The sequence below is a fragment of the Nansenia antarctica genome, assembly GCF_963989245.1.
Source record: "Nansenia antarctica genome assembly, chromosome: 2".
Classification (NCBI taxonomy): domain Eukaryota; kingdom Metazoa; phylum Chordata; class Actinopteri; order Argentiniformes; family Microstomatidae; genus Nansenia; species Nansenia antarctica.
In genome coordinates this window covers 13,629,667-13,655,809 of record NC_137675.1, presented here as the reverse complement: position 1 = coordinate 13,655,809, position 26,143 = coordinate 13,629,667, and the positions used below count along the sequence as shown (strand labels likewise).

The 26,143-nt window shown below is 44.8% G+C and overlaps 1 protein-coding gene across 2 annotated transcripts in view; it reads right to left on the bottom strand.

The window, feature by feature from the left end:
* Positions 1–3,665: 3,665 nt before the first annotated feature.
* myh11a (myosin, heavy chain 11a, smooth muscle) overlaps positions 3,666–26,143 on the bottom strand; it is a gene marked incomplete at its 5' end in the record, with an annotated part of 47,179 nt that continues 24,701 nt past the window's right edge. For both annotated transcript variants that reach the window (XM_080523762.1, XM_080523761.1), the window contains 21 exons: positions 3,666–4,985; positions 6,772–6,944; positions 7,171–7,279; positions 7,400–7,608; positions 7,807–7,930; positions 8,070–8,158; positions 8,561–8,689; positions 9,357–9,518; positions 10,026–10,238; positions 10,442–10,654; positions 10,930–11,178; positions 11,444–11,596; positions 11,982–12,086; positions 12,432–12,638; positions 13,538–13,682; positions 14,055–14,267; positions 14,529–14,700; positions 18,764–18,887; positions 24,783–24,920; positions 25,437–25,643; positions 25,991–26,122. In XM_080523762.1, the coding sequence (XP_080379888.1) occupies positions 4,853–4,985; positions 6,772–6,944; positions 7,171–7,279; positions 7,400–7,608; positions 7,807–7,930; positions 8,070–8,158; positions 8,561–8,689; positions 9,357–9,518; positions 10,026–10,238; positions 10,442–10,654; positions 10,930–11,178; positions 11,444–11,596; positions 11,982–12,086; positions 12,432–12,638; positions 13,538–13,682; positions 14,055–14,267; positions 14,529–14,700; positions 18,764–18,887; positions 24,783–24,920; positions 25,437–25,643; positions 25,991–26,122 (3,399 nt within the window). In that variant the 3' untranslated portion in view covers positions 3,666–4,852. The remainder of the gene's footprint in view (positions 4,986–6,771; positions 6,945–7,170; positions 7,280–7,399; positions 7,609–7,806; positions 7,931–8,069; positions 8,159–8,560; positions 8,690–9,356; positions 9,519–10,025; positions 10,239–10,441; positions 10,655–10,929; positions 11,179–11,443; positions 11,597–11,981; positions 12,087–12,431; positions 12,639–13,537; positions 13,683–14,054; positions 14,268–14,528; positions 14,701–18,763; positions 18,888–24,782; positions 24,921–25,436; positions 25,644–25,990; positions 26,123–26,143) is intronic.

Below are 26,143 nucleotides of genomic sequence, written 5' to 3'. Positions count from 1 at the left end.
GCCAGCCTCCCCCTTGCCCCCGACTCTCCCCCCCCAGCCTGCTCAAGACTGTATCAAGCAGGGCTTGAAACTGTCTCTTGTGTCTCACACTACACACCCAACCCCCTGCTCCTCCCCCCTACCTGAGAACTTCAAACCCCGCCCCCCCACAATCACTGCATGGACCCTGCTCCGCTGATGCTGAAAAGAACTCTATCAAACGCTTTGCTACAAGCTTCTATCGAGTGTGTATATATGGAGGATACTTTGACCTTGTTGCTGCACGCCCTCCCCAGCCCTAAACCCCCCCCACCCCCAACAACCAAACGCACACTTTTTGTATGAATGAATTGTATGAATTACAATTCTCTCTCTAACCCCGAAGTGTACACTTGTTCGCTCTCCCTTATGGATTTCTATATATCTGATTGGTCTAAGAAATATGGTAGTCCTATATAGTCCATGCCATGCATATTCCAATGTGTTGAGTACACACGGGTGAGTGAACGAATGCACACTTAGAGGTGAAAGGCAGAGAGTTAGAATCCAGCCTAAAAGATATCCCACGCCATCTTGGTGTGCCAACAACAAAGGTGACGCTGGTTAGGAGTTGGCGTTAGCATTTTAGCCGTTGCTGCCTTTATCAATGTATTACCTCCTTATCTATGTCTCGCCTCTTCGTTATTCTTAAGGGGTGGAATCCTAACTCAAGGTCCTACGGGCGTAACAGACATTTTGTGCAAAAAGTGCATCGATGTCAATAGGAAATGTGTGCAATGATTGAAGTCACTGTACTGTACGAGTCTCGAGTTTGGATCGCACCCTAAGTGTTCCCCTTCATCGCACAGGCTTAAATTCATAAACCTCTATGGCATATGCTTCTAGGCTTCGGTGTCTGACAAATGTTGGAGATGGTAGGTTAGACTAGCTTTAACGTTTGGAGAATGTGTGTATTTCCTCTCGCAATGTCATTGTAACCTACTGTAAACAGGTGCGAGATAGTATGGGGTACTATTTTTACAGGTCAAAGTTGGAGATAAAAGCAATAGGATGGATTTACTATGTGGCTATAGTTCTCTCCTCTACCTGGTGACATGAAAATATAATCTGTGCCTAAAGCATAGATTACCCTGTCTTGCATTAGCAGAATGTTGAGAGAAGATTGGTGAGAGAACAGGTGTAGAGGAAATGGAAAGTATGCAGACACAGTTTACCAAACATCTCCAATGTAGATTTTATTTTAATTCTTCATTTCCTTCTTCTTCTTTTTTATAATGTTGGTCATCTCTTTTGTGTTTGTGCTTTCAGGTTTTTTCATTTTCATTTTCATTTTTTTTTTTAAGTGTTTGAGATGTTTAGTATGTGTTTGATTTTTTTCATATACATGTTTTTATAAATGTTTTGAGTTGTGAATTTGGGAGGTTCCACTGCACTGCTGAATGTATTGAGAATAATGTCTCTGATAGCTTTTGTTCAGTCTGAGCAGATTAGACTTCCTTACAGATCAGGGAGTTATTAAATAGGATGAAACAGCAATAATAAAGTTCAAAGAAAAGCACAGATAATACTATACATATACACTATATTTAAAAAGTGTTATCAAAGTATCTGCTCTGCCTTCAATGACGATATTAGATGACATTTGAATGGTGGAAGCATACAGTTGTGACATAATTAGGACACCCCATTACATATTTAGTTATTTGTTTTATAAATATGGACATATTTGATCTTCTTTCAAACAATATCTATAGATAAAGGTGATGTAATTGAACCAAAAACAATGAAAATCTAAATTTGTTATCATTTAATTTATTTTATATATAAAATGAACAAAGATGCCAGTTCCTACTGAGGGAAAAGTTAGGACACCTTATACCCTAATAGCTAGTACTGCCCCCTTTGGCTGAAATAATCTAATTTCCTAGAACTGTCTACCAGTCTCTGACATCGACTGGGAGAAAGTTTTTCCCACTCCTCCATGCAGAATTCTTTCAGCTGTGTGATGTTTGAGGGGTGTCTTGCATCAATTTCAAATCACCCCACAGCATCTCAATAGGGCCTCTCATTCACCCATTCACACACCAATGGCGGCAAGCTACCATGCAAGGTGCCGGCCCGCTCATTGGGAGCAATTTGGGGTTCAGTGTCTTGCCCAAGGACACCTCATCATGTGGCCAGACACGGTTCAAACCGCCGGACTGCCTTCCTTGCGATCATTAGCCAGCTCTACCACCTGAGCCACAACTGCCATTTTTTTTGATAGCAAGGGTTTCCTCCTTGTACACCTCCCATGAAAATCAAAACTGTGCAGTCTCTTTCTGATGGTAGATGCATGTGCTTTGACATCAACTGTGGCAAGAGCTACCTGTAGGTCCCGTGATGACGTTTTAGCATTGTTGGAGACTTCTTTAAGCATCTTGTGGTCTGCTCTTCGACTGAACTTGCTAGGACGGCCTAACCTGGCCATGTTTGTTTTAAATGTTCACCACTTAAAATTAAATTATTTTCCAGACAGTCGAATGGCTGATTTCTAATTGTTCGGTGATCTTTTGAAATCCCTTCCCAGACTAATAAGCATCTGCTATCTGACCTTCTTTCTGAAGGCCTCAGAGAGCTCTTGATCTCATCATTGATACCACTGACTTCAACAAGCAAGAGCAAGCTAAGTGTCTGAGGTTTAAATAAGACAGGCTCCTCCAAAATCCTCTCTAACAATGTTCTAATCATTTGCACCTGATGTGGTGCAGTTGATTCTAATTCTAGGCATTTTAAGTAGTAATAAATGTGGGGGTGTCCTAACTTTTTCCTTGCAAGAAAATTGCATTTCTATTCATTACATTTAAGAAATAATTAGAATATGTTGGAAAAGAGGTATCATGGGGTGTCCTATCTTTTTCACATGACTAGATGTAGAACAACTGTTCTCTCTATAGGTGGATTGATATTGTATGTATTGACTACTGTTTAAAAGTGCATGTTGACCTTTTTATGTTTAACCCCCCAACAAGTTCCAAATTACTATTGACTATATTAGGGGAAAGAATGCATTATTACAGTATGTCTGTGCTCGAATAGCAGAAAAGATCCACTTCCAGCTATGTGTCTGAACAATATGAACGATGTCGTCGTCTCTTGTACAGCTCATGTGTTATAAGCTCTTGTTATAACCGTTTGACCAGCAATGTTCTATATCTGTCCAATGTGCAGCTTCTCACACTACCAGTAACCATTGGCAACTGTTTGTTCTGTGTGTGTGTGTGTGTGTGTGTAATATTACCACTCCTCATATTTCTCTGTCTGGACTTGTATCAGGGGAGGCTGGCGGAGGCAGACATCAGAGGACGAGCTCATTGTAACGCATGGAATGAGGAATGGTATCAAACACCTCTGATACATACGTTACAATGAGCCTGTCCTGTCTGCCTCCACCCCCTGCCATGTGTGTATCTGTATGTATGTGTCAGAGGTGCTGTAGTGACTGGCCTGTTGGTTTGCAATAGATTTTGTATTGAAATGAACATCGTAACACGTGTGTCGTGTCTTATTTGAGATCGTTCATTCAGCAAGCGCAGCAAGCGTATATGAGACACAAATGAAAAGTCACAGGAGAAAGAGGTTACTTTTTTTCACTCTTTATTTTTTTTTTCGTGCAGGTGGTTCCACAATTTATAGATTGAAGTGACTTGTACCTGTAAACGTCAATTACAAGAAGAAGAAAAAAAGACAAGACAACTTTTTTGGGCACTTTTGATGACATTATGTTAATGTTGACCAGTGAATTGAAAAGCGATGCAATATTTGATTGATCTCTCTGGACATGGGCATGACTTTGGCCTTGGTGATAAAGCACTTTTTATACTAGTGGGAGTTGGCTTTCTGATGATATCAAAGGCAGTACCTCGCACAGCTACCCAAAATCTGAATGAATGCCTCTCCGTTTCTTATATATTAGAATTTAAACAAGAATAATCAGATACAAATATCTAGAAAAGATAAAGACAGGCTGCGTTAAAGGTAAAATTGTTGTTTTCTGTCTATATTTGGCTGTTAAATACTGTACCTAATCATCTTGGAATGTGAAGGATTCTCTGTCCAAAACATGGACAAAGTAGAACAGTTGCAACTAGGTGTGAATATTTGGCATTCTTTAATACATACGCAATACATTTGGACTACACTACAAATACATTCTGTAGCTGGGTATACAATGTATCATGGTATAACATTTGCATTGATGTAAAACAGCTGGGTCATAGAAACGTTACTCTAGAATCTAGATCCAGCCTGATGCAGTACGTCAATGTCTTCTAGAAAGATCTAAAAAGCTAACAGCAGTCACAGAAGACAGGACCAGTCTTAATGTCATAGAAATAGATGTACATGTACTCTAGATGTATAAATCACTAGAAATTACATTTATTGAAGTGATCCCTCTAATTAAACTTTGAGTGAGACAAAGGAACACCTGGGCTTGGCTTTCCTCTCAGGTGAGGAGATAGAGAACAAAGAGTACCTACTTTTGAGGGTACCAAATAATGCAAAGGAAGTATTATAGTAAAGTAATTCAGTGCAGTACAAAACAGTGTTGCAAAGAACAGCATATCACACAACATCCCAGGCACCGAGTCGAAACTGTTAATAATCAATGGTCTTTGAACCACTTTTTTGACTGTTTAGAATAGTGAAAAGACTAAGGTGCTCTGAATAAGGAGACAGTCGATAGGTGAATGGAATAGAAAACGTTTTAAAGTGTTTATGGAAGAACTATGAAGGTTATCAAATGTGAAGGCACGTGTGTGTTCTTTGGTGAGCAGGTCTGCCTGGTACGTAATACTGAATCTGATTGGCTGGATGCTTGGGGTTGTTTCCTCTACTCTGAAGACTTTGTTCCATTGTAGTCCGCCCCTGTGTCACCGTCTTCTTCCGAAGCGTCGTCGATCACCCTCCGGCCCCCTCCTCCGGCGCGGCGCGGCGCGCTGCTGAAAGAGGGCTCGTTCCCGCGCCTGCAACACACACACACACGTTACCATCCAACGACAAAACGACCTTCGCCACAGGGTTGCTTGTTAAGTTTTGCTGGACTGAAACCTTGATGAACAACCACTTGCGTGATCAACACCAGGTGAAGCGTAATGATGATGTCATCACTGAAACGAAGAGTGAGGGGGTTTGTGCTGTTGTTAAACAGTAGGGCAAAGCTACAGCACCAGTCAAACGTTTGGACACACATCCCCATTCAATTGTATGGGAAAGTGTGTCCAAACTTTTGACTGGTACTGTATGTTATCTTTTTTTTAATTATTTTTTTTAACTCATTTGACCTGATATCAACGCAGGATAATGAGTTTGGTTTAATTGGGCAATCAAACCGTCAAAAGCGTTGAGAAAAATATGGTCACCACCGGGAAAACAAAAATGTATAGTAGGAAGTGCAACGTCCACTACTCCTCTTGCACTGATTTCCAGACTGTTTTTCAGATGAGATTTGAAATAGTGGACGATGTTGACCATGACCATATTTCACTCTATAAGGCAGAGAAATGCAATAGTAGGATACAAGGGTGAAAGTTATGGAAAGGATGGCGAGATCGTGATGGGGTGATGTCTAAAAGCAGAGGTACCTACTACGTTACTCCTTGGGTTCTGGGTTGCCTCTGCAATACAAATATAAAGGCTTTGGTTTCCAGTGAATAAGAGACTAAAGTTGGACAGAGAGACTGTTTGTATGGTGCTTTGATTACTTTAGTTATCCATTTTCCATCATATGATGTGCAATAGTATAGTACAGTATGATCATTGTGAAATCATGCTAAATGATTTTTGCAGTGACAGGCTAGAGTGTGATGGTAATTATTTTCTTTTAAGCCGGTGAGATCGGAGGTGATATGGAGACATGGATTTCAAAGGCCATTCCTGACCATAATAGGACAAGTGTTATTTATCTGATTTGTCGTGAGTATAAACGGAGGCCTTAGGAGTTGACAACTTGTTAGAAGATTCAAGAATCAATGTTGTGTTGCCATACCAACCGAGGTTGTTAGGAATTTGTCTTGGTGCCAGCTCATAAAAGGGCACATCACAAGACACATACATCATACAAAAGGGTACACACGGTAAAATACATGTAAAACTAACATGTAACATGTCTGTATAGGACATGACAGGAATGAAGGGTGAGGGGACGGTCACGTATCAAATGTGATACCGTTCCTCATTCCATTACATTAATTACAATGCAATCCTCCGATTTCTACCTCCACCAGCCTCCCCTGGTTGGACATAAAAAAGCGTTGGAGTAAAAGCGTGAGTCGATAGCCGCTTTTTTTTACCCCAAACATGGACACATTGAATGCACACTGCTCATCTGCAAAATGATGTCATGGAAAAACATATTCAGCTAACTCCATGGTATCATTTCATGCAACGCGTGCAAGCCGGGTTATAAACATGTAAACGACGGGACGGGGCATAGCGAGCAAAAAAACATTAAAACAGCGTTTACTTCCCCCGCCAGAATCTCAAACGACATACTGGTATGACATTCTGGGGTCAGAGGTCAGTGACAGGCCTTCAGACATTCTGGGGTCAGTGGTCAGTGACAGGCCTTCAGACATTCTGGGGTCAGAGGTCAGTGACAGGCCTTCAGACATTCTGGGGTCAGAGGTCAGTGACAGGCCTACAGACATTCTGGGGTCAGACGTGAGTGACAGGCCTACAGACATTCTGGGGTCAGACGTGAGTGACAGGCCTACAGACATTCTGGGGTCAGAGGTGAGCGGCAGGCCTTACCTGAGTTTGGTCTTGAGGGTGTTGACCTCGCGGCTCATGGCGTCGTTAGACTCCGCGGCCTCGTCCAGCTCCCGCTGCAGCTTCCTGCGGCCGGCCGTGACGCGCTGACACTCCTCCTCCGACTCCTCCAGCTGACGCTTCAGCTGCTTCATCCGCGAGGTGGACTTGTCCGCCTGGGGGGAGGAGGGGAGAGGAAGGGAGAGGAAGGGAGAGGAAGGGAGAGGAGGGGAGAGGAGGAGGGAGGAGGGGAGAGGAAGGGAGAACCACACAGAGGTTATAAGGGCATCGTCAGATCGTTGTTACCATGACATCACCTCACGTAAGGAGGGAAGAACTGTGCTGTGTGTGTGTGTGTGTGTGTGTGTGTGTGTGTGTGTGTGTGTGTGTGTGTGTGTATACCTGGTCCTTGTACTGCTCTGCTTGTTTCCTCTCATCCTCCACCTGGATGAGAAGATCCTTCAGCTTCTTGTCCTTCTGACGCATTCCCTTGGCAGAGGCCTGCTTCTCCCTGGTCATAGGAATCACACAATGACAGAAATAAGACACAGAGAAAGGGAGAGGGAGGACAGAGAGACAGAGAGAGAGACAGAGACAGAAAGAAAGAGAGTGTATGGTAGTTCCTCCTGACCTGCTCTCCTGCTCCAGCTGCTCCTCCAGCTGGGCCACCTTGGCCTCCAGGGCAGTGATGGAGGACTTGAACTTAGACTTGACCTGGTTCTCCATCTCCTGCAGCTTGGCCTTCAGGTCCTTGTTGGCACGCTCCATCTGCTGCCGGGCACTCTCGTTCTTCTGGCTGGTGGTGCGCTCCGCCGTCAGCTCGATGGTCAGCTGATCGACCTGGAGAGGGATGGGTACGGTCAAGGTGTGATGTGGTTGAGATATGGTCAAGGTATGGTGTAGTCGAGGTGTGGTTGAGGTGTGGTCGAGGTGTGGTTGAGGTATGGTCAAGGTGAGGTGTGGTTGAGGTATGGTTGAGGTATGGTTGAGGTATGGTCAAGGTGAGGTGTGGTCGAGGTGGTCGACAGACAGTGTTACCTGTGACACGCTCTTCCTCAGTCTGTCGTTGAGAATTTCCATGTTGCTCTGCTCCTCCTCCAGCTCCTCCTCCAGCTGGGAGATCTTAGCTTCCAGGCGACGCTTCTCATCGGCCAGGGCCGACCTGCACACAGAGAACATTCACACCTGCAGCTCTTGTGTGTGTGTGTGTGTGTGTGTGTGTGTGTGTGTGTGTGTGAGAGAGAGAGAGTTATGCTAAGGTAATTACTGTACCAGACTAATTTAATCAATCTACTACTCACTTTCCAGAAGAGTTGCTGGCGAGTTCATCAGACAGTTCGTCCCTCTCTGCTTCCGCTTGCTTCCGTGCCCTGTCAGCGGCAGCCAGGTCCTACGCACGCGCGCGCGCGCACACACACACACACACACACACACACACACACACACACACACACACACAGAACCAGAGAGGAGCCTTATTAGAGAGAGACCATGTTTGGCAGAGGTCTGCTGTCTCTGACCCGATGCTAGGCTAACTAAGTGCCTTTGATCATAGGGATTAGCGTTAGCCCGACCGATGGGGTGTCTGGCTTCGTTACAACACTACATCCTCTTTACCCGAGCCTAGGACCACGGCACGGACATTGCAGTATTCACATTCACACACACTCACACACACACACACACACACACACACACACACACACACACACAGATTAGCTCAGACTATGGTGCTATGATAGCTGTTGTACTTGGCAGTACTTGGCATTAACAGTTAGCCTAGCAGGGGTACCTCCTGTAGCTGCATGAGCTCAGCCTCCAGACTCTTGGCCTTCCTCTCGCTCTCCTTGGCTGTGGAGAGCACCTCCTCTCTGGCCGCACGAGCATCCTCCAGCTCCCTCTGGTAGTCCTTCATCTGGGCCTGGAGGAAGAAATAGTTGTAACGTTCAAAGTCCGAAACTGGCTCATATAAAGCCATGTGCTAAGATGAACACCCTAATACCATTTCTGAGGTAATGTACAGTGTATGTGTACAACATTAAGCAATATCACACGAGAGGGAGTGTGTTACACTGAATATCAGCTCGGCTGTGATTCGGTCGTAGGTACGAGGTCGCAGGCCGAGTACCGAAGACGATCACAGCCGTGCTGATATTCAGTATAACAGCACAACCTCGAGTGTGATATTGCTTTTATACAACAGTTCTACAGCGCGATTTATTAGTTAACAGTAATAAGCGACAACAGATTATGATTTGTTTGTTTATTTAATCATAAAAATAATCAAAAAATAGTTCCGCAACTGAACTTCAAATGGACTGTTGCCTAGTAACCTGAACACAAACATGTCGTCTAATTAACGGTCATTTAGTAGAACATCTGTGCGGCGGACTGATACATATAGTTAAAAGTCCCAGTGCTGTTATACTGTATATCAGCACTCATGGAATGCCTCTTGTCCAATCAAATTACTTGGTCGGTATAATTTACAACAACATTTTGACCGTAATGATCTTTGCCAGTTGTCCAGTTCCTGTGCTAACATTCTATAATAATATATAATCCATAATTCCAGTGACATCACTCACCTGGATCTTGCGCAGCTGCTTGATGGCCTCGTCTCGTCCCTTATTGGACGTCTCGATCTGTCCCTCCAGGTCCTTCATGTCTCCCTCCAGCTTCTTCTTAGCGGCCGACACCACGGTCCTCTGCTTACGCTCGTCCTCCAACTCTGTCTCCAACTCACGCACCTGGGCACAACACACACAGACACACGCACACACACACGCACGCACGCATGCACGCACACACGCGCACACACACACACACACACACACACACACACACACACCACACACACGGACGCACCAACAAAGACGGAAGTTAGTGGCTCTGTGGAAGGCCTCTTCAAATGTATAATCGAGTAAATTAGTTTCGAGTTCTGACTCGTCTACTCAATGTTTTATGGTGTGAGTACTAGTAGGGTGTCTGTGTGCAGTACATACTATATTTCAGCTACATTTCAGACATCTAAAATAAAATTCTGTGTTACAAAATGGCGTCCGTTTTTTTCTCTTTATAGTGGTCAAATCTCAGAAGCCTTTCCTTGGCTCATCTCTCCTCACCTCCTTCTCAAAGCTCAGGGAATAACCTAGGTCTTCTCCAATGCGTTTTCAGTAAGACACGAGTGGATAAAGGAAGTAAAGGACGCGAGGAGTTGTGTTCCTAACAATTGAGAAAAGGCTTCATTCCCACACCTGCTTGGTGAGCTGCTTCCTCTTCTCCTCTCCCTGCTCGTCTCTGCCCAGGAGGTCGCGCTCAAACTGGGCCTTGAGGGCCTGCATGTTGACCTCCAGACGCAGCTTGGCGTCCTCCGCCGCCTGCAGCTCGTCCTCCAGCTCCTCCAGCTGCGTCTTCATCTCCTCCACCTGGGCGTCCAGCCCACGCTTGGACTTCTCCAGCTCGTGGACCTGTGGATGGATGGATGGATGGATGGATGGATGGAAGCGAATGATGGTTAGCTAACTGTGCGGTCATTCATGGGTTATCATTTCTCCATGTAATTTACACGTTTGATACCATTGCTCATTCCATTCCATGCTTTAGCACAAGCCGCTTTTTTCTACCTGATTTCTACCTCCACAAGGACACATAAGAGGATTGAAAGACCTACGCTTTTGCCCACATCGTCCTTGGAGCTGACCAGGTCCTCCATCTCCATGCGCAGGGCCTTGTTGGCTCTCTCCAGCTCCTCCCTGGAGTCCTGGGCCTCCTCCAGAGCCCTGGCCAGGGACAGGGCCTTGGTCTCCTTCTCTCTGGCCTCAGCCTCCGCGCGGTCACGCTCGTCCGCATACTTACTGGAGATGCTCTTCTCCTCGGCAAGCATCTGGAGAAACACGGTAAAGGGTTTCAAGATGTATAGAAGAACACGAGGAAACATTATTTTCAGAAAAATATTTTCTGTGTTTCTTCTGTGTGTTTTGTGTGTGTGTGTGTGTGTGTGTGTGTGATGTCGTTCAAAAACTGCCTGCAATAGTTAATGAATGAAGTAGCAATTTTCTCCATTCTTTGCTCCACAGCTCATTTCATTTGCATCGTTAGGGGACAACTGCTAACTTCATAGGTGTCGGCCATTTTAATATGTTAGTCGTCTGGTCTGACCTGGTCAAACTTCTTCTGCTTCTTCTCCAGGTTGGACACCAGCTGTCTCTGGTTGTCTAGGTCCATCAGGATGTCCTCCAGCTCCTGCTGCAGGCGGTTCTTGGTCTTCTCCAGCTTGTCGTACGCCGAGGCCTTCTCCTCAAACTGGGTGTTGGACGCCTCCAGGTCCCTCTGCAGACGCTTCTTTCCCTCCTCCAGGAGCTCCACGTTGCCTGCCATCTCCTCCATCTTCTTCTTGGAGTCCGCCAGCTGGTGAGGCAGTAAAACATCGTCAAAACAGTTTAGAAATGTTCTTTATCCTTAAATCTAAAATGGATGCTGTTTTCATCACAAGACGGTCAAAGCAAAGTGAGAATAACAAATATAACCTCTTGTTTTAGAAGTATAGGTCGTCGCAGATTTGAAACATCCTTTCTCAGTCTATGGCCAACTGTCAACGTTAATGAGATGGACCTCTCGACATCCATTTTGAATCTATCAGCTCTGTGACCTCTGTGGTGACCCCGTGTCCTACCTGGATGTTGAGTGTGGAGACGTGTCTCTCCACGTTCCTCTTGGCCTCCATCTCCTCCTCCAACTGTTCCTGCAGACCGTTCCTGTCGTCCTCCATTTGGCGCAGGCGCGTGGAGAACTGCAGCTTCTGGCGGGTCTCCTCAGCCAGCAGCTCCTGGGGACCACACACACGCAAGTTCAAAGATGAAAGTTTGCATCACAGAACACTCCGGTGTTGATGAAAGCTTGAGGTGAAGGCTTGACAAACAAGTGTTACATACTCTGTGTGTGTGTGTGTGTGTGTGTGTGTATGTGTGTGTATGTGTGTGTGTGTGTGTGTGTGTGTGTGTGTGTGTGTGTGTATGTGTATGTGTGTGTGTGTGTGTGTGTGTATGTGTGTGTGTGTGTGTGTGTGTGTATGTGTGTGTGTGTGTGTGTGTGTGTGTGTGTGTGTGTGTGTATGTGTGTGTGTGTGTGTGTGTATGTGTGTGTGTGTGTGTGTGTGTGTGTGTGTGTGTATGTGTGTGTGTGTGTGTGTGTGTGTGTGTGTGTGTGTGTACCTGTGTATCTTGGACTTGGGCGCTCAGCGTGGCCACATCCTTGCTCAGCTTGTTGTTCTTCCCCTCCACTTCATTCAGGATGTTGGTGACGCTCTCCAGTTCAACCTGCAGATAGTAGAGAGAGAGGATGGAATCAATGGTTTCTTTCTTGTGATGTCTTCTTCATAACTGTATCTCTTCCACTGCATGTCATTGAAACACACAGTACAGTTATTTTCATTGAATGTACTTATGTGTTATTCTTGTCTATAACTTGTTGAAAACTGTTCTGTACCGTGTCATGTGTTTTATGTTATGTGTGGACAACAGGAGGTGTAGCTGCTGCATTCGATCCTAATAAATCCTAATGAAGTAAAGTAAACAGTAAGTCACTGGTCATCTACAGAACTGATGCAGCAGAGTTCTGACTATCCGGATCTGATTGGTTGTTCTCCACAGATCAACACTCACCGTTGTCTTGGAGCAGCGTTCTGCCAGCTCTGCCTTCTGCCTCTCGCTGTCATTGAAGTGTCTCTGCAGGTCGACCAGCTGACCTTCGACCTTCTTCCTCTTGTTTTCCCCGTCCTGTTTGGCCTGGTTCAGGGACCTCACCTCCACCGTCAGGTCGGTTGTCTCCTTCTCCAGAGCCTGCTTGGCCTTCTCCAGGTTCAACTTCACCTGGAGGACAGAGACGGGGAAGGAACTCAGTCATGGAGGAGCGAACACTGTTATGTTATGTTCCCGCTATTCCCGTGTACTAACTCTGTAATTACTCTAATACATTGTACACTGAAATAAAAACATTGTACACAGACTCTGAAATAAAACTATTGTACACAGACGCAACACACAATCTATCCCTATGGTTGATCATAACATGCTTAATTCAGCAGGAATGACTAAGTATGCAAAAATAGCAAAAAGATATCACACACTTGAATGGCCACGACCGACCTTAGATAGAAATCTCGATTTTGTATTTCATTGTGAAAATTGGAACAAATGATCTACTTCGTCAGGTTAAGGCCATTTAATGCAAAGAGTGACCCAGCACAGTGCAGTATGGTATGTTATTATATATGACATACAGGAGAGGCTGGTTAAGGTAGGAATCGAAGAAGGGGCTCATTGCAATGCATGGAATGGAATGAGGTATTTGATACCATTATCATTCCGTTCCAAGGATTACAATGAGCCCGTCCTCCGATTTCTGTATTTCTGTGTAGTGCTGAGGCACAAACATGTACATTTCAAGCCTGCAAACTGCGACACTTTAAATAAATGTGAAATAACACTATTGTGCAATATGACAACCCTAGTCGTCTATCTGTACAGTATAGTATAGTGGATAGTGTACATAGCCTTTATTTATGTAAACCAGCTCCTTCCCTTCTTGTGATTTTTTTTAACGTTTTTTTTTTTTTTCCCTTTCCTAACACCAGGGGAGCCACCCCTCCTAAATTTCGTTGTTTGGTACCTGTACTGTAGCAATGACAATAAAGACCATTCATTCATTCATTCATTCATTCATTCATTCATTCATTCATTCATTCATTCATTCATTCATGATGTTGTACCCGTTTGGACTGCTCCAGCGTTTCAGTGAGCTCCTCCACGGCCTGGGTGTGTTTCGTCCTCATCTCCTGGACCTGGGCCTCATGGGTACGGCCCTCCTCTTCCATGGCTCTCTTCAATATAGTCACCTCCTGCTCTCGCTTGGCCCTGCAGAAAGAGATGGGAGGATAAATAGTAGATGGATGGATGGATGGATGGATGGATGGATGGATGGATGGATGACAGGTTGAGATGGATAGATGGTTGGTTAAATGGGTAAATAAAAGTGAATGGGTGAGTGAATGGATATAGTGCCATCCTAAATGTAATGCATTGATAGACATACACATACAAATCGGGAGGACGGGCTCGTTGTAATGCATGGAACGGAATAAGAAATGGTAGCAAACACACGTGTGACACCGTTCCTCCGTCCGTTCCATGCGTTACAATGAGCCCGTCCTCCGATTTCGATCTCTGCCACCTCCACAGACAGATGTTTTGCAGATGTACATTTAAAAAAGAGATAGATTCTCTAACCGGAGCTCCTGCTGGGTGGCAGTGCTGTCCAGCGTGTCTTCCAGCTCAGACTTGAGGGCCTCCAGCTCCTCTCCAAAGTCTCTCTTGGTCTTCTCCGCCTTGTTCCTGGCCTGCCTCTCTGAGTCCAGGTCCTCCTGAAGGTCTGAGATGTGTCCCTCCAGTTCCCGGATCTTCTTGAGAGCGTTGACCTTCTGGGCAGTTTCGTCCTCCAGTCTGGAGAGCAGAGAGCATCGAGAACATTGTTTAAAATGTCGTTGACATAATAAAACAGGATTAAAAGGAGCTACACGTGAAATCTGCCCTCCCCTGTGGCCAAGATTCGAAATCGCCATTACAACGAGCTGTATGTTTACAGCTGTTTACAGCTGTTCACAGCTATGTTTGTCTTAGTGACAGGTGACGTCAGGGGTCGGGTCGTCCCAAGCATCCCAAGAATTGACCATAAAGAAACTGGCATCTATGGTTATACCCCACCTGGCCAGAGCATTCTGTAGCTCCTCCTCCTTCTTGGCTAGCTGGGCTTTCAGGTCAGCGATTTGGGCCAGGAGGTCAGCGATCTGCTCCTGGAGGTCGTTAGACTCGGCGTCCAGCTTACGCTTGGCCTTGTCCAGCTCCTGACGTCCCTTCTCCTCCTTCTTCAGGCGGACTGAGAGAGGGACAACACAGTGCACACTCATCACCAACATCCAGGACACATCTCAATAGAGGTTTTCTGACCTCTAAAGGTCTTTGCACACCAATGCGTGCGTTTTCGCATGCATATTTTGCATTAATTTGGCTTTGTCAGTTTTCACAAGAGAAAACTGTCTATCTTCCTCACTGTTCCCACAACAATAAGCCTTGCGAAGAGATCTCTGTGTGCTTTGAGGGCTATCTCCTGGCCTCTCACTTTGGTTACACTTGAGGTTGCCGTGTCCTTAAATGTCTTCAGTTTCATCTTAATAGTAATGCTTCCAAAGTTATAGCCTAGTTTATTTACAACTCTCCTAATCTGTTTCCCCAGGTAACCCCAGATGCTCAGCCCTGGACTGCACTGCCATTGATGCCTTGTTCATGTCATATCTTAGCTTGTTTATATCATATTGTTAATAATGTTCATGTCATATCTTAGCTTGTTTATATCATATTGTTCTTATAAATAACTTATATTGCTATAAAACACACCTGCGCGGGCTCTTATAATGGATGGTATGTTCGTATACCGCATATAACATTGTCTATGATAGCCAACATTAGCTGGCACATCTGGAATGTTACTGACTAGGTTATATTTTTCTACAGCCCTTTCTGCAATTGGGCTTTGTCTCTTTTGAAGATTCATCCACTGTAGAGAACAAAGTACAAATTTGGTCCAACTTGCATCTGAAAATGGTGTAATATTTTCCGGTAGGTCTACTAAATGCATACAACACTCCATCATTCGTCTCGTTATTTTCCAGCGGTGTTAACAGCCACAGTTAAATGTAAACAGGGTCCTAATGAAGCCGTACTCGAATTCTGATTGGTTTATCAACTAGAGCGACCAGCGATGTGCCTGAGCAGACAGACTATTAAAAAATAAGTTTGTGAAAATCTCCGACATAAATACAGCTGAAAACAAATTGTTATAGACTAAGAGAATTACTTAATATCATATGTAAGAGATCGTTTACTCTGTAGATGGAAAAAGATAAACTTCGCGATAAACGCATTCGGCCCACCACCTACATGTGTAGACTCTCCGCTCAGGGTTGCCAGATGGGATTGAAAAATTCCAACCTAACCACAGTCTAAAAACTGCTAAATACTGGAATACCCAGGGAGACGCAGACAGCAGAAGTAGAATAGAATAGAAAAATAGAAAAAGAAACCGCTATAACCATGCTGAATGATGTATGATGCATTGGCAGTCTGTGACAGTGTGTGCACCTGGCCGGACCCTGCCCTTCTGCCTGAGTTTGAGTATGATGCTGCCCAAATGAATGTTATTGTTTAGTGCTGTACGCTTTCGTGGTATTATATTGTGTGTATGTATCATCTGTATGTTGTTTTTCTTTCACTCGACTAACCGCCGAGATAATACTTGAGACATGTACTTCTGTAAAACATTAATCCAACTGTCCTGCAGTTCTAATTTGATGATGTGTCCCTCTATATACCATGGCGGAGTGGTCAATAACAACTCTCAAAAGGCTTTTGACGGACGCGAAAAACGCAGAAAATCGAACCTGTTGCGGTTTTTTTTGACGGATGAATGTTACGGATTGGTGTGCAAGCGTGGTTGACACAACATGAGTTCTAATTTATTTTTTTAACGGACGTAAAAAAAGCACGTAAAAAACGCTTTGTTGTGCAAGGGCCTTAAGTGTCTTGGACCAGGGTTTTACCTGTTTGACATGATGGGGAAAACAATCCAGGGGCGGCGCTAGGGGGTGGCTACTTGGGCTCAAGCCCCGGATGTTTTCTGAAAAGCCCCGAATGTTTTACTTAAAATAAAAAATAAAAATATATATATATACTCTCGTGAGTAACGTGCAGTACCGGAGTCCAACAGAGAGGCAGCAGCTGCGCGATATTAGCCTGCCTACTGCGTAGCCTGCCCTGCCCTGCCCTGAAGAAGAAGAAGTGATCTCAATCACTCAATCAGTAAGGATCAGTGGTGTGCCGTCAGGGCCAGCAAGGCCTTCTCTGCTGGCCTAAACATCATCAGAATATACATTTAATTTTTATATTTTTTTTCTACAAATATGTATTAAATTATTCCCGTAGTCTATTCTCTTCATTTCATAGCTTTCCTCTTGGTTGCGCTGCTTCCAGACATTTGGAGGGCTGGCCTTTAGCTTTTATCCAATCAAATTCAGCCATAATGTGTTGCCAGGGTACCAAGAAATCTGCCCGCCTGCAGATTCAACAGTGGCGCGAGTACAGATGTAATTTAAAGTGAGCGAGAAAAGAGCTGTGGCGTGCCGTGGTCAGATCTCGAGTTGGCAGCAAATCCAAGCAAATCCGACGAAGGGGCCTTCTGGATGGCGGAGCACCTGATCAGCCCCTTCACGTCTTTTGATTGGATACAAACTATTGGGAGGCGGAGCTAACACACTGAAACTTGATCTCGCTAATTTGTGTAGATGGAAGGTGTTGTTCTACAAGCCGAACCCCGACGTTAGCGACGATATCCATGTAAAAGGACTTATTGGTGGAACTGATCAACTGTACAACAGAGTCATTGAAGTCTTCTTGAGGAAAGAAAGGAGGATGGATTTTGTGTTCAAATAATCAGTTGTTTTGGTGAGTACAAAGCATTTAATGTTTTCTGCAAGAGATGTAGACATACGGAGCGACCCTGGGGTCCATAGAGATATGTGTGTTGTGTTGCCTGGCTCAGTTGTGTGAGTAAGTGGGGCTTCAATGCGATCTTCTAACCACTTCCCGGGCTGCTACCATGGAAAACGACACCCCCCCGTGACCGTATGAACACGAGGAAGATAACCATCCTTAAATGGAACCTCGAAACGGTTCTCCTATCGAGATCGACAGACCGCAACGTTCGGCAAATAACTTTCGTTTTCATGCAATGAATTGAATACACCCAGACAAGGTGCCGCTATAATAACAATGGCAACGCCCGGTTATACTGCGTTTCTGTCTAAATGTATAGTTTCTAGAGCCATGGCGTCATAATGATGGTATTAAGAGGTGGAATAATTCAGGTAGGACATCACTGAAGGCCTAGGTGTGAAATGCACCGCCCGCCACTGGTAAGGATGGATATCCGAAAGTTTTTTTCAACAAAACAAGCGCCAAGAACTGTTGCAGCAGCAGTATCAGCAGCTGACAACAATGACATCACCAGCAGTGATGACATAGATGATGTTTCAGGTTTGTGAATCTTATTAGAAAGGTGACTGACTCACTGACACTACTTTTCCGGTTTGCTAATGCTAGCTGGCTATCATAACATAACGTTATGTTATAATGAAAATGAAACATAGCAAGGTACTGTTACGGTACATGGTAAGAAATCAAACAAAGGATAATACTTATACAAATAAAGTGAATAACAGGCTGATAGTCTTTGATAACTGCACTCTGGTTGACTGAGTAACAAGTGAAAAAGAATGATGTAACGTTAATGTTACAGCTAGTAAACATGGAGTAACCACATTAATTAAGTATGCCCTTATGGTAGTATGTATGTATACAGAACATGACTCAAATCTATCCTAAGATGTAACGCTAACTAACTAAGTTTGTTTAATGTCCCAGGGGGGATTTGATTTCACAGTACTATACACAGGCCAACAATACATGTAATATATCGTCATATAACACAGGACAAGACAATCAATACAATATAAGTGGTGAGCACAGAGTCTGCCCTGATACACATACTGTAACATAACTAGCCTCAGCCCATCAATTCTGTAATTCTATACAAATATAAATGATGGTGACTGACGTGTGTGTGTGTGTGTGTGTGTGTGTGTGTGTGTGTGTTTACTGTCTATTTTGTAATACAGCCTTTTGTCCGCTTTAAGGTGGTGGTAAGTTGAAGGTTGAAGGCAAATTTTTCCGGCGCGCTCTGCGCGCACATTAAATTCTCCCTCTGGGCTAAGCCCCGGATCTCCTACAATCCTAAATCCGCCTCTTATCCTACTATACGAAAATATAGCTTTTGATATTTTAGTGTTTTGTTTCTTTTGCGAGAGTAATCAAAGATAAAAACAAACCCTCCAGTTCAGATATCATGGACTCGTGTTTGTTCTTGAGCTTGGTCAGGTTCTTGGACTTCTCCTCTTCCTCCGCCAGGTTAGAGCTGAAGTCTGCTATCCGTTCCTCCGCCAGCTTCCTTTCCTAAAAAGGGCGAAACAGGAGAAACAGGTGACATCAATAACTTCCAGGATAATGTGCAAAAGTTTTTACATTCCATTATGTTTTGTGAGATGTGTAGTAGATGAGTGTAATAGCAGACTAATCTACCTATTCTATGTCATGCGCACTGTATGTCCTTTACACACGGGATTCCGTACCTTGAAGTTTACGAGTAAAGTCACACTTACCTCGAGACTGTGTCCGAGCATCCCTAATAAGAATATTACAGTGGCGACGAAGATGGGATATCGTAAAAACATTACAATTCTTGAAAAGAAAAAAACTTGAAAACTGACCAAGTGAACTAGAAGAAATAAGGAACCTGCCCCGTTTTTGTCAAGAAGTGAGTGCGGCTAGCAACAAGTCAGCAAGCAACGTTGCCGCGGCATAGCGATGAAGTCATGGGCTCTGCTGCCCTCTGTTGGCGAAAGTGAACACTACTGAATATTCAGGTAAAATCGTTTCTACAAGGCAATATATACATTTTTTTTAAAATAAAAAAAATGACTACTATTGGAAAAGTACCTGACTTTGATTCAACAAAGGAGGATTTTGAGTCTTATCTGGAACGTTTTGAGAGTTGGCTGGCTGCAAATGAAATAGAAAATGTGAAGAAAGCAAATGTGTTTATCAGTGTTTTGGGCCCAACTGAATATAGGCTGCTGAAAAGTCTCGCAGAGCCAAAGAAATGTGTGGAACTGTCTTATGCTGAGCTTACTAAAGCACTATCAGACCATTTCAAGCCTAAGCCCATTATAATTGCTGAACGCTTCAGATTCTATAAGCGTCACCAGAACCAAGGTGAAGCACTGGCAGACTACATCCTGGCCTTAAAACTAGGGATGCACGATATGCATTTTTTCCCAACCGATACCGATGTTTACCCGCTTCTCGTGGCCGATAACCGATATGAGAACAGATATAATTTCACAGTTGATAACCTGTAGTTCATGCACACCTGAAGGTAAGAAAGGCTATGTAGTGAGCAAAGATTGATGATTTAATATTCCATAGTGATCTCACCAAATCTAACTTACATCACTATTGTTAACACAACAAAGAGAACACTTCTGACTCTTCAAATGTTCATTTATTATTTCCTTTAACAAACAGAATCTGTTATAGACAGTGCACAATGCTTTTTTTAGCCAAGATCTGGCCTCCTTTTATGAAAACAAAAAAGGCTCACCTAAGAGTAATTAGATCAAAAAAGTGTCAAAAATAAAGTGCATCTTGTCTATCCCTGTAAATTGAAAATGCATAAATAAAATATCAAAAAATAAATAAATAAAGTGCATCAGTTAATACAAAAATAAATACTTTTATAGAACCAAAAGTTTTAGAGAACTTTTACACATAGGCACATAGTAGGCTACACTAGTATGCTTAATAAAGCAACTGAAAAGGGCTGGGCTATGCTACTTTTAGTGCATGAGGATGAGGTAGGTTGTGATAAAACTTATCTGGCTTACGCTAGTATCGATCAGACTATGGCTGTGTGTGGCGACTGTATCATACAGAGCAGGCAGGCACACGTCTGCAAAATAGCGGCGGCTTGGGAGTGTATACCGGGGCTCTAAATGTGAAATTAGCTGGCGAAATCCTTTATCTTCTACTACAGAGAAAGGCTGGTCGTCAAGGGCCATAAACTCCATTGTTTTTTCATTGATTGCTTGAGCCTTTGAGCTGTCTCGAGTAAACTTCCTGCAGTTTTCAAATGCGTGTTCAATAGGCACAGCAGCTTTTTTTTTTCGCGGCTAGGCTACCTTCTGCTACTAGTGCTTGATATTCCTTCCATACAGCGTGCTTGCAATGGTGAATCTTAAGGTGACTTATAAGATTCGTTGTGTTGTAACTCGTAGAGTTTTTGCCCTCCTCTCCGAACTTTTGTCGAACATGTATTGCAAATTGCAAACGCACTATCTGCCTCAGAAACTCTGAAGAATGTCCACACCGGGGAAGACATGTTTCGCTCTCGTCTCTACACTGCGTGGCTGTACGCAGGCGCAGCATCATGAGCGCGGAAACCGGAAGCAGAAATATTTCCGGCTTCATATTATCGGCTCTATATCGGCTAACATTTTATAAAACCGATAAATATTTAATAACATTAATTTCCCATTATCGGGCCGATACATATCGGTGCCGATAATATCGTGCATCCCTACTTAAAACGGTTAGCTAGTTCATGTGAGTTTGGCCAGTGTCTGAATGATGCTCTCCGAGATCAGTTTGTGTGTGGTCTCACAGGTGAAGCCTATCACAGACGGCTTTTGACAGAAAAGGATCTGACATTCAAGAAAGCCTGTGATATTGCCCTGGGACTCGAGCTTGCCCACAAGGACACCATGGAGCTGTCGGAGCACTCAGAACGCCAGAAGGTTCACAAGGTACATGACTCAAGAAGTGCAAGATGTGCACACAAAACGCAGTATGCATCGGACAAAGCAAAGCAAGGTTGTTATCGGTGTGGAAGAGATAATCACCGACCCAGTGACTGTAGGTTCATTAATGAGAAATGCCACAACTGTGGGAAGACAGGTCACGTGCAGAGGGTGTGTAAAAGTGCAAAACACACAGGAAGAACTCACAATGTGTCAGAGGAAGAGGAGGAAGGTGAAATTGAGACAGTTGAACTATTCAACATGTACACCTCTGAAGGACACAAAGAGGGAATATATGTAAAGATTGAGTTAGCTGGAAAACCAGTGAGTATGCAGTTGGACACAGGTGCTTCAGTTACCATAGTTCCGGAACATATCTACAGAGAACATCTGAAACAGTGCCCTCTCCAACCAGCTGCAGTCCGTCTCTCATCTTACACGGGGGACAGGATTCCTGTGTTAGGCCAGATACAGGTACCGGTCAAGTATGAAGGAAGAGAGTGGATGTTACCACTGCTCATAGTAAAAGGCGACAAGACAGCCTTACTTGGCCGCAACTGGCTGAAACAGATAAAGCTGAACTGGGCAGAGATCTTCAGTGTGAAAAATGACAAGCCAGTGAGTACACCTACACTCACAGCCCTGCTAGAGAAGCACAAAGGACTGTTCAAGGATGGCTATGGAAAGATGCAGGGTTTCCAAGCGAAGGTCAGAGTTCAAGAGGGAACCAATCCTAGGTTCCACAAGCCCCGCCCTGTTCCCTATGCTTTAAAGGAAGCTGTAGAGAAGGAACTAGAACGCCTGGAGAAGAATGGCATCATCTCAAAAGTGGATAGGAGCGACTGGGCTGCCCCTATTGTCGTGGTTCCCAAGAAAGACCGCAGTGTGAGGATATGCGGAGACTGCAAGGTCACAATAAACCAGAGTATTCAGAAGGAAGAATACCCACTGCCAAACGTCGAGGATCTGTTCGCCACCCTAGCCGGGGGTAAGGTTTTCAGTAAGCTTGACCTGTCGTTTGCTTATCAACAGCTGATGCTAGACTCAGAATCGGAACAGTATCTAGTCGTCAACACCCACAAGGGGCTATACAAGTACCATCGTCTAGCCTATGGAATCTCAACAGCCCCTGCGATATTCCAGAAAACAATGGACCAGATCTTACATGGCATAGACAACGTGGTTTGTTTCCTGGATGACATTCTAGTGACAGACCCCACATTGGAAAAACACATGGCTGTACTGGACAAGGTGATGAGCAAACTGGAAGAATGTGGCGTGAGAGTGAAACCGTCGAAATGTGAGTTCCTCAAAGACTCAGTGGAGTATCTTGGATACAAGATCGATAGCCAAGGTCAGCACCCAACAAACAGCAAAGTGGAGGCCATTGTCAGTGCACCAGCACCCACTAATGTCTCTGAGCTAAGATCATTTTTGGGTCTCCTTAACTACTATGGCAAGTTTGTAGCAAACCTGTCAACGATTCTGCACCCCCTTCACCAACTACTGCAGACTGATACCAAATGGACATGGTCCTCACAATGTGAAGAGGCTTTTCAGACCTGCAAACAGCGCCTACTACAGAGCAAGTGGCTCGCGCACTACGACCCTGAGAAGAAGTTGAGACTGGCGTGTGATGCTTCTCCGTATGGAGTTGGGGCCGTCATATCACATGTCCTACCCTCAGGCGAAGAACATCCAATTGCTTTCGCCTCACGAACCCTCACACCCAGTGAGCAAAATGATGCTCAAATTGAAAAAGAGGCTTTGAGCATAATCTATGGAGTGAAGAAATTTCACAAGTATCTGTATGGAAGAAAATTCCAGTTGCTGACAGATCACAAGCCTTTCCTGGTCATTCTAGGACCTAAATCAGCTGTTCCGACATTGGCTGCTCTCCGCATGCAAAGGTGGGCTCTGATCCTGTTAGCCTACGACTATAACATTGAATATAGAAAATCAGGTGACCATGCCAATGCAGATGCTTTATCAAGGTTACCATGCAACAGTGACTCAGGTGGTCAAGATGATGCAGCTGTTTTCCAGATCTCACTCATCGAAGAGTTGCCACTATCTGCGTCAGACATAGCAGAGGAAACCAGACGAGACCCGGTCCTATCAAAGGTGATGGACTTGACACTGGCAGGCTGGCCAGCGTATGTGAGTGACCCTTACCTTCGTCCCTACACAGATAAGAAAGACCAACTCTCTACTGATCAAGGATGTTTACTCTGGGGATCTAGAGTAGTGGTGCCACCCAAGTTCAGGAAGAGATTGCTCTCAGATCTACATGAGGGTCATCCAGGGATCACTCGGATGAAAGCTCTTGCCAGGAGTTATCTGTGGTGGCCTGGGCTCGACCAGGATATACAGCAGTGTGTCAGTCAGTGTTCTTCCTGTGAAGCAGTCCGAAACAAGCCTGCTGCTGCGCCCCTCTATCCGTGGTCCTGGGCCACTGCACCATGGGAGCGTATTCATGTGGATTACGCTGAAATAAACAAACAGCACTTCCTGGTGGTCACGGACGTTCACTCAAAGTGGATGGAGGTGTTCCCTACTCAGCTGATGACAGCTGAGAAGACCATCGACCTACTGAGACACCTGTTTGCGGCTTATGGCCTTCCTAAAGAGCTGGTCTCAGACAACGGTCCTCCCTTCACTTCAGCGCAGTTTGAGACTTTCCTGAGAAACAACGGGACGAGACACACATTATCACCGCCGTATCATCCAGCCTCAAATGGAGCAGCTGAAAGAGCTGTGCAAATCTTCAAGAAGGCTTGGACTAAGCAGGAGGTTCAGGCTGTGCCCACTCACCAGAGGCTTGCCCGCTTCTTGTTCAGCTACCGAAATACCCCCCACACAGTGACTGAACGTACACCAGCTGAACTGTTCCTCAAACGCCAACCCCGCACCCGCCTGACACTACTGAAGCCAGACCTGTCAAACACTGTAGTTAAGCATCAACTACAGCAGAAGAAGGCCCATGACAAGCACTCAAGGCCTGTCAGACACTTCAGTGAGGGGGAGAGGGTGAAGGTCTGTGATTTCCGCCATCCCAAGCGCCTGTGGAACTCAGGTGTTATCCTACACCGTAAAGGCCCTCTAACCTACACCGTACAGGTGGGTCATCGCCAAGTCAGCGTGCACGTAGATCATCTGCTGAGGTCTAACGTTCCTGCCGACGCAGACAAGGATATCAACAACGACCCAGGGAACTTCGCCCTAGACTGGAGATGTGGACAAGAGGAGCCTGAGTTACCAGCGCAACTTGGCCCTCCGCCTGAAGGCCAGATAGCAAAACGTAATCCTGTGCCCCAACGAAACCCTCCTGAGAGACTTGACCTTTAGTTGGGTGTAGCCCATGCAATAGGCAGAGACTGTGCCGTTCTGGCAGAAGTAGGACGTTAATAATTCTAACGTCACGTATTGACTTAATAAACAGTCTCATTTCCCCCAACAAACTAGTTTCCATGATGCCTGAGGTGTAACTCACCTTTAGCAGCTTGTTGTTCTGGTCCTCCATTAGTAGGATGTCCTCCTCACACTTCTTGATCTTCCCCTCAGATGCCACCTTCTCCAGCTGCAGCTTCTGACGAGCATCCTCCTCCTCCTCCAGATGCTCCTCCAGGTCCTAAACATCAGCCATCAGAGGAACATTGACTTAGGAGCATGTCGATTTAATGTTAATGTTAAGTTAATGTCCCCACTTCAGTGGAATTCATAGTGGAACCATAAATGAGTGTGTACCGAAATATATAAAGTATAATATTTAACATTTTGAAAGCTCAATTAAAATTAATTTCAAGCTGTATTTATAGTGTATTGAACACCACTATCTAAACTTCAACTCTTTAATTATATTTTCTTTCATGCAATTCCTCCAATCAGGAGAGAGGTTAGGGTTAGGGTTAGGATTAGATATGATTGGGTTAAATAAAATAAAAAAGTTATTCAAGATGATGCAAGCAATGCTATCTTATAGAACTTTAAATCTATCTACCAATCAGCCCCCCCACCCCCCACCCCACCCACCCCCCCAAAAAACAAGGTAAAAACTTGAGCGTAAGACATAGTGATAGAACAAATAGAAGACATAGAGATATAACAAATAGAAGACATAGAGGTAGAACAAATAGAAGAACCAGACCTGCATCTGCTGCTGCATCTTCTTCTTGTCCACCTGCAGCGCCTGGGCGCGGTCCTCCTCCTCCTCCAGCCGTGCCTCCATCTCGTGGAGGATCTCCTCCAGCTCCTGCTTCTTAGCGCCCAGACGCACCCTCATCTCCTCAGCCTCGGCGTACAGCTCCGTCTCTGCTTGGAGCTGCTCCTGTAGCGCGTTCCTCTCCTCCAAAACCTGGAAAGGCCACGCACGAAGGGGGCAAAAGCGAAAGGGGCTTAACAGAGCAGGGACTGGCGGGCTTTGCTCATATGTAACACCTCAAAAGTCTTTCCTTGTTTCTTTGCGCCCTCTGTCCTCGACATCTCCTCAAAACTCATTGGAGGATGAAGGTCTGAGGAGGGAGGAACCCCTACTTGAGAAGAAGTAGAGGATAAATAAACCTGCGTTGCCAATATTTTGTTCAATTCATGGGAATATCATTCGCAAAGAATGTTAAAAGAATATCTGAAAGAGGCAACGGAATACCTCCAAAGACTACCCCTACAAGGGCTGGTACTACTGTTGGCTGTTCCCCTACATACCGTTGTGTGTTTGAGGACGATGTCCTTCAGCTCGCTCTCGTACTTCACTGCGTCTTCTTTGGCCTTCTGCAGCTCCTCATCCTTCATGCCCATCTCCTCCTCCTGCCGGGTCACCTGCAGCAGAGGCTTGACCTGCAGGTGGGAGACGCGACT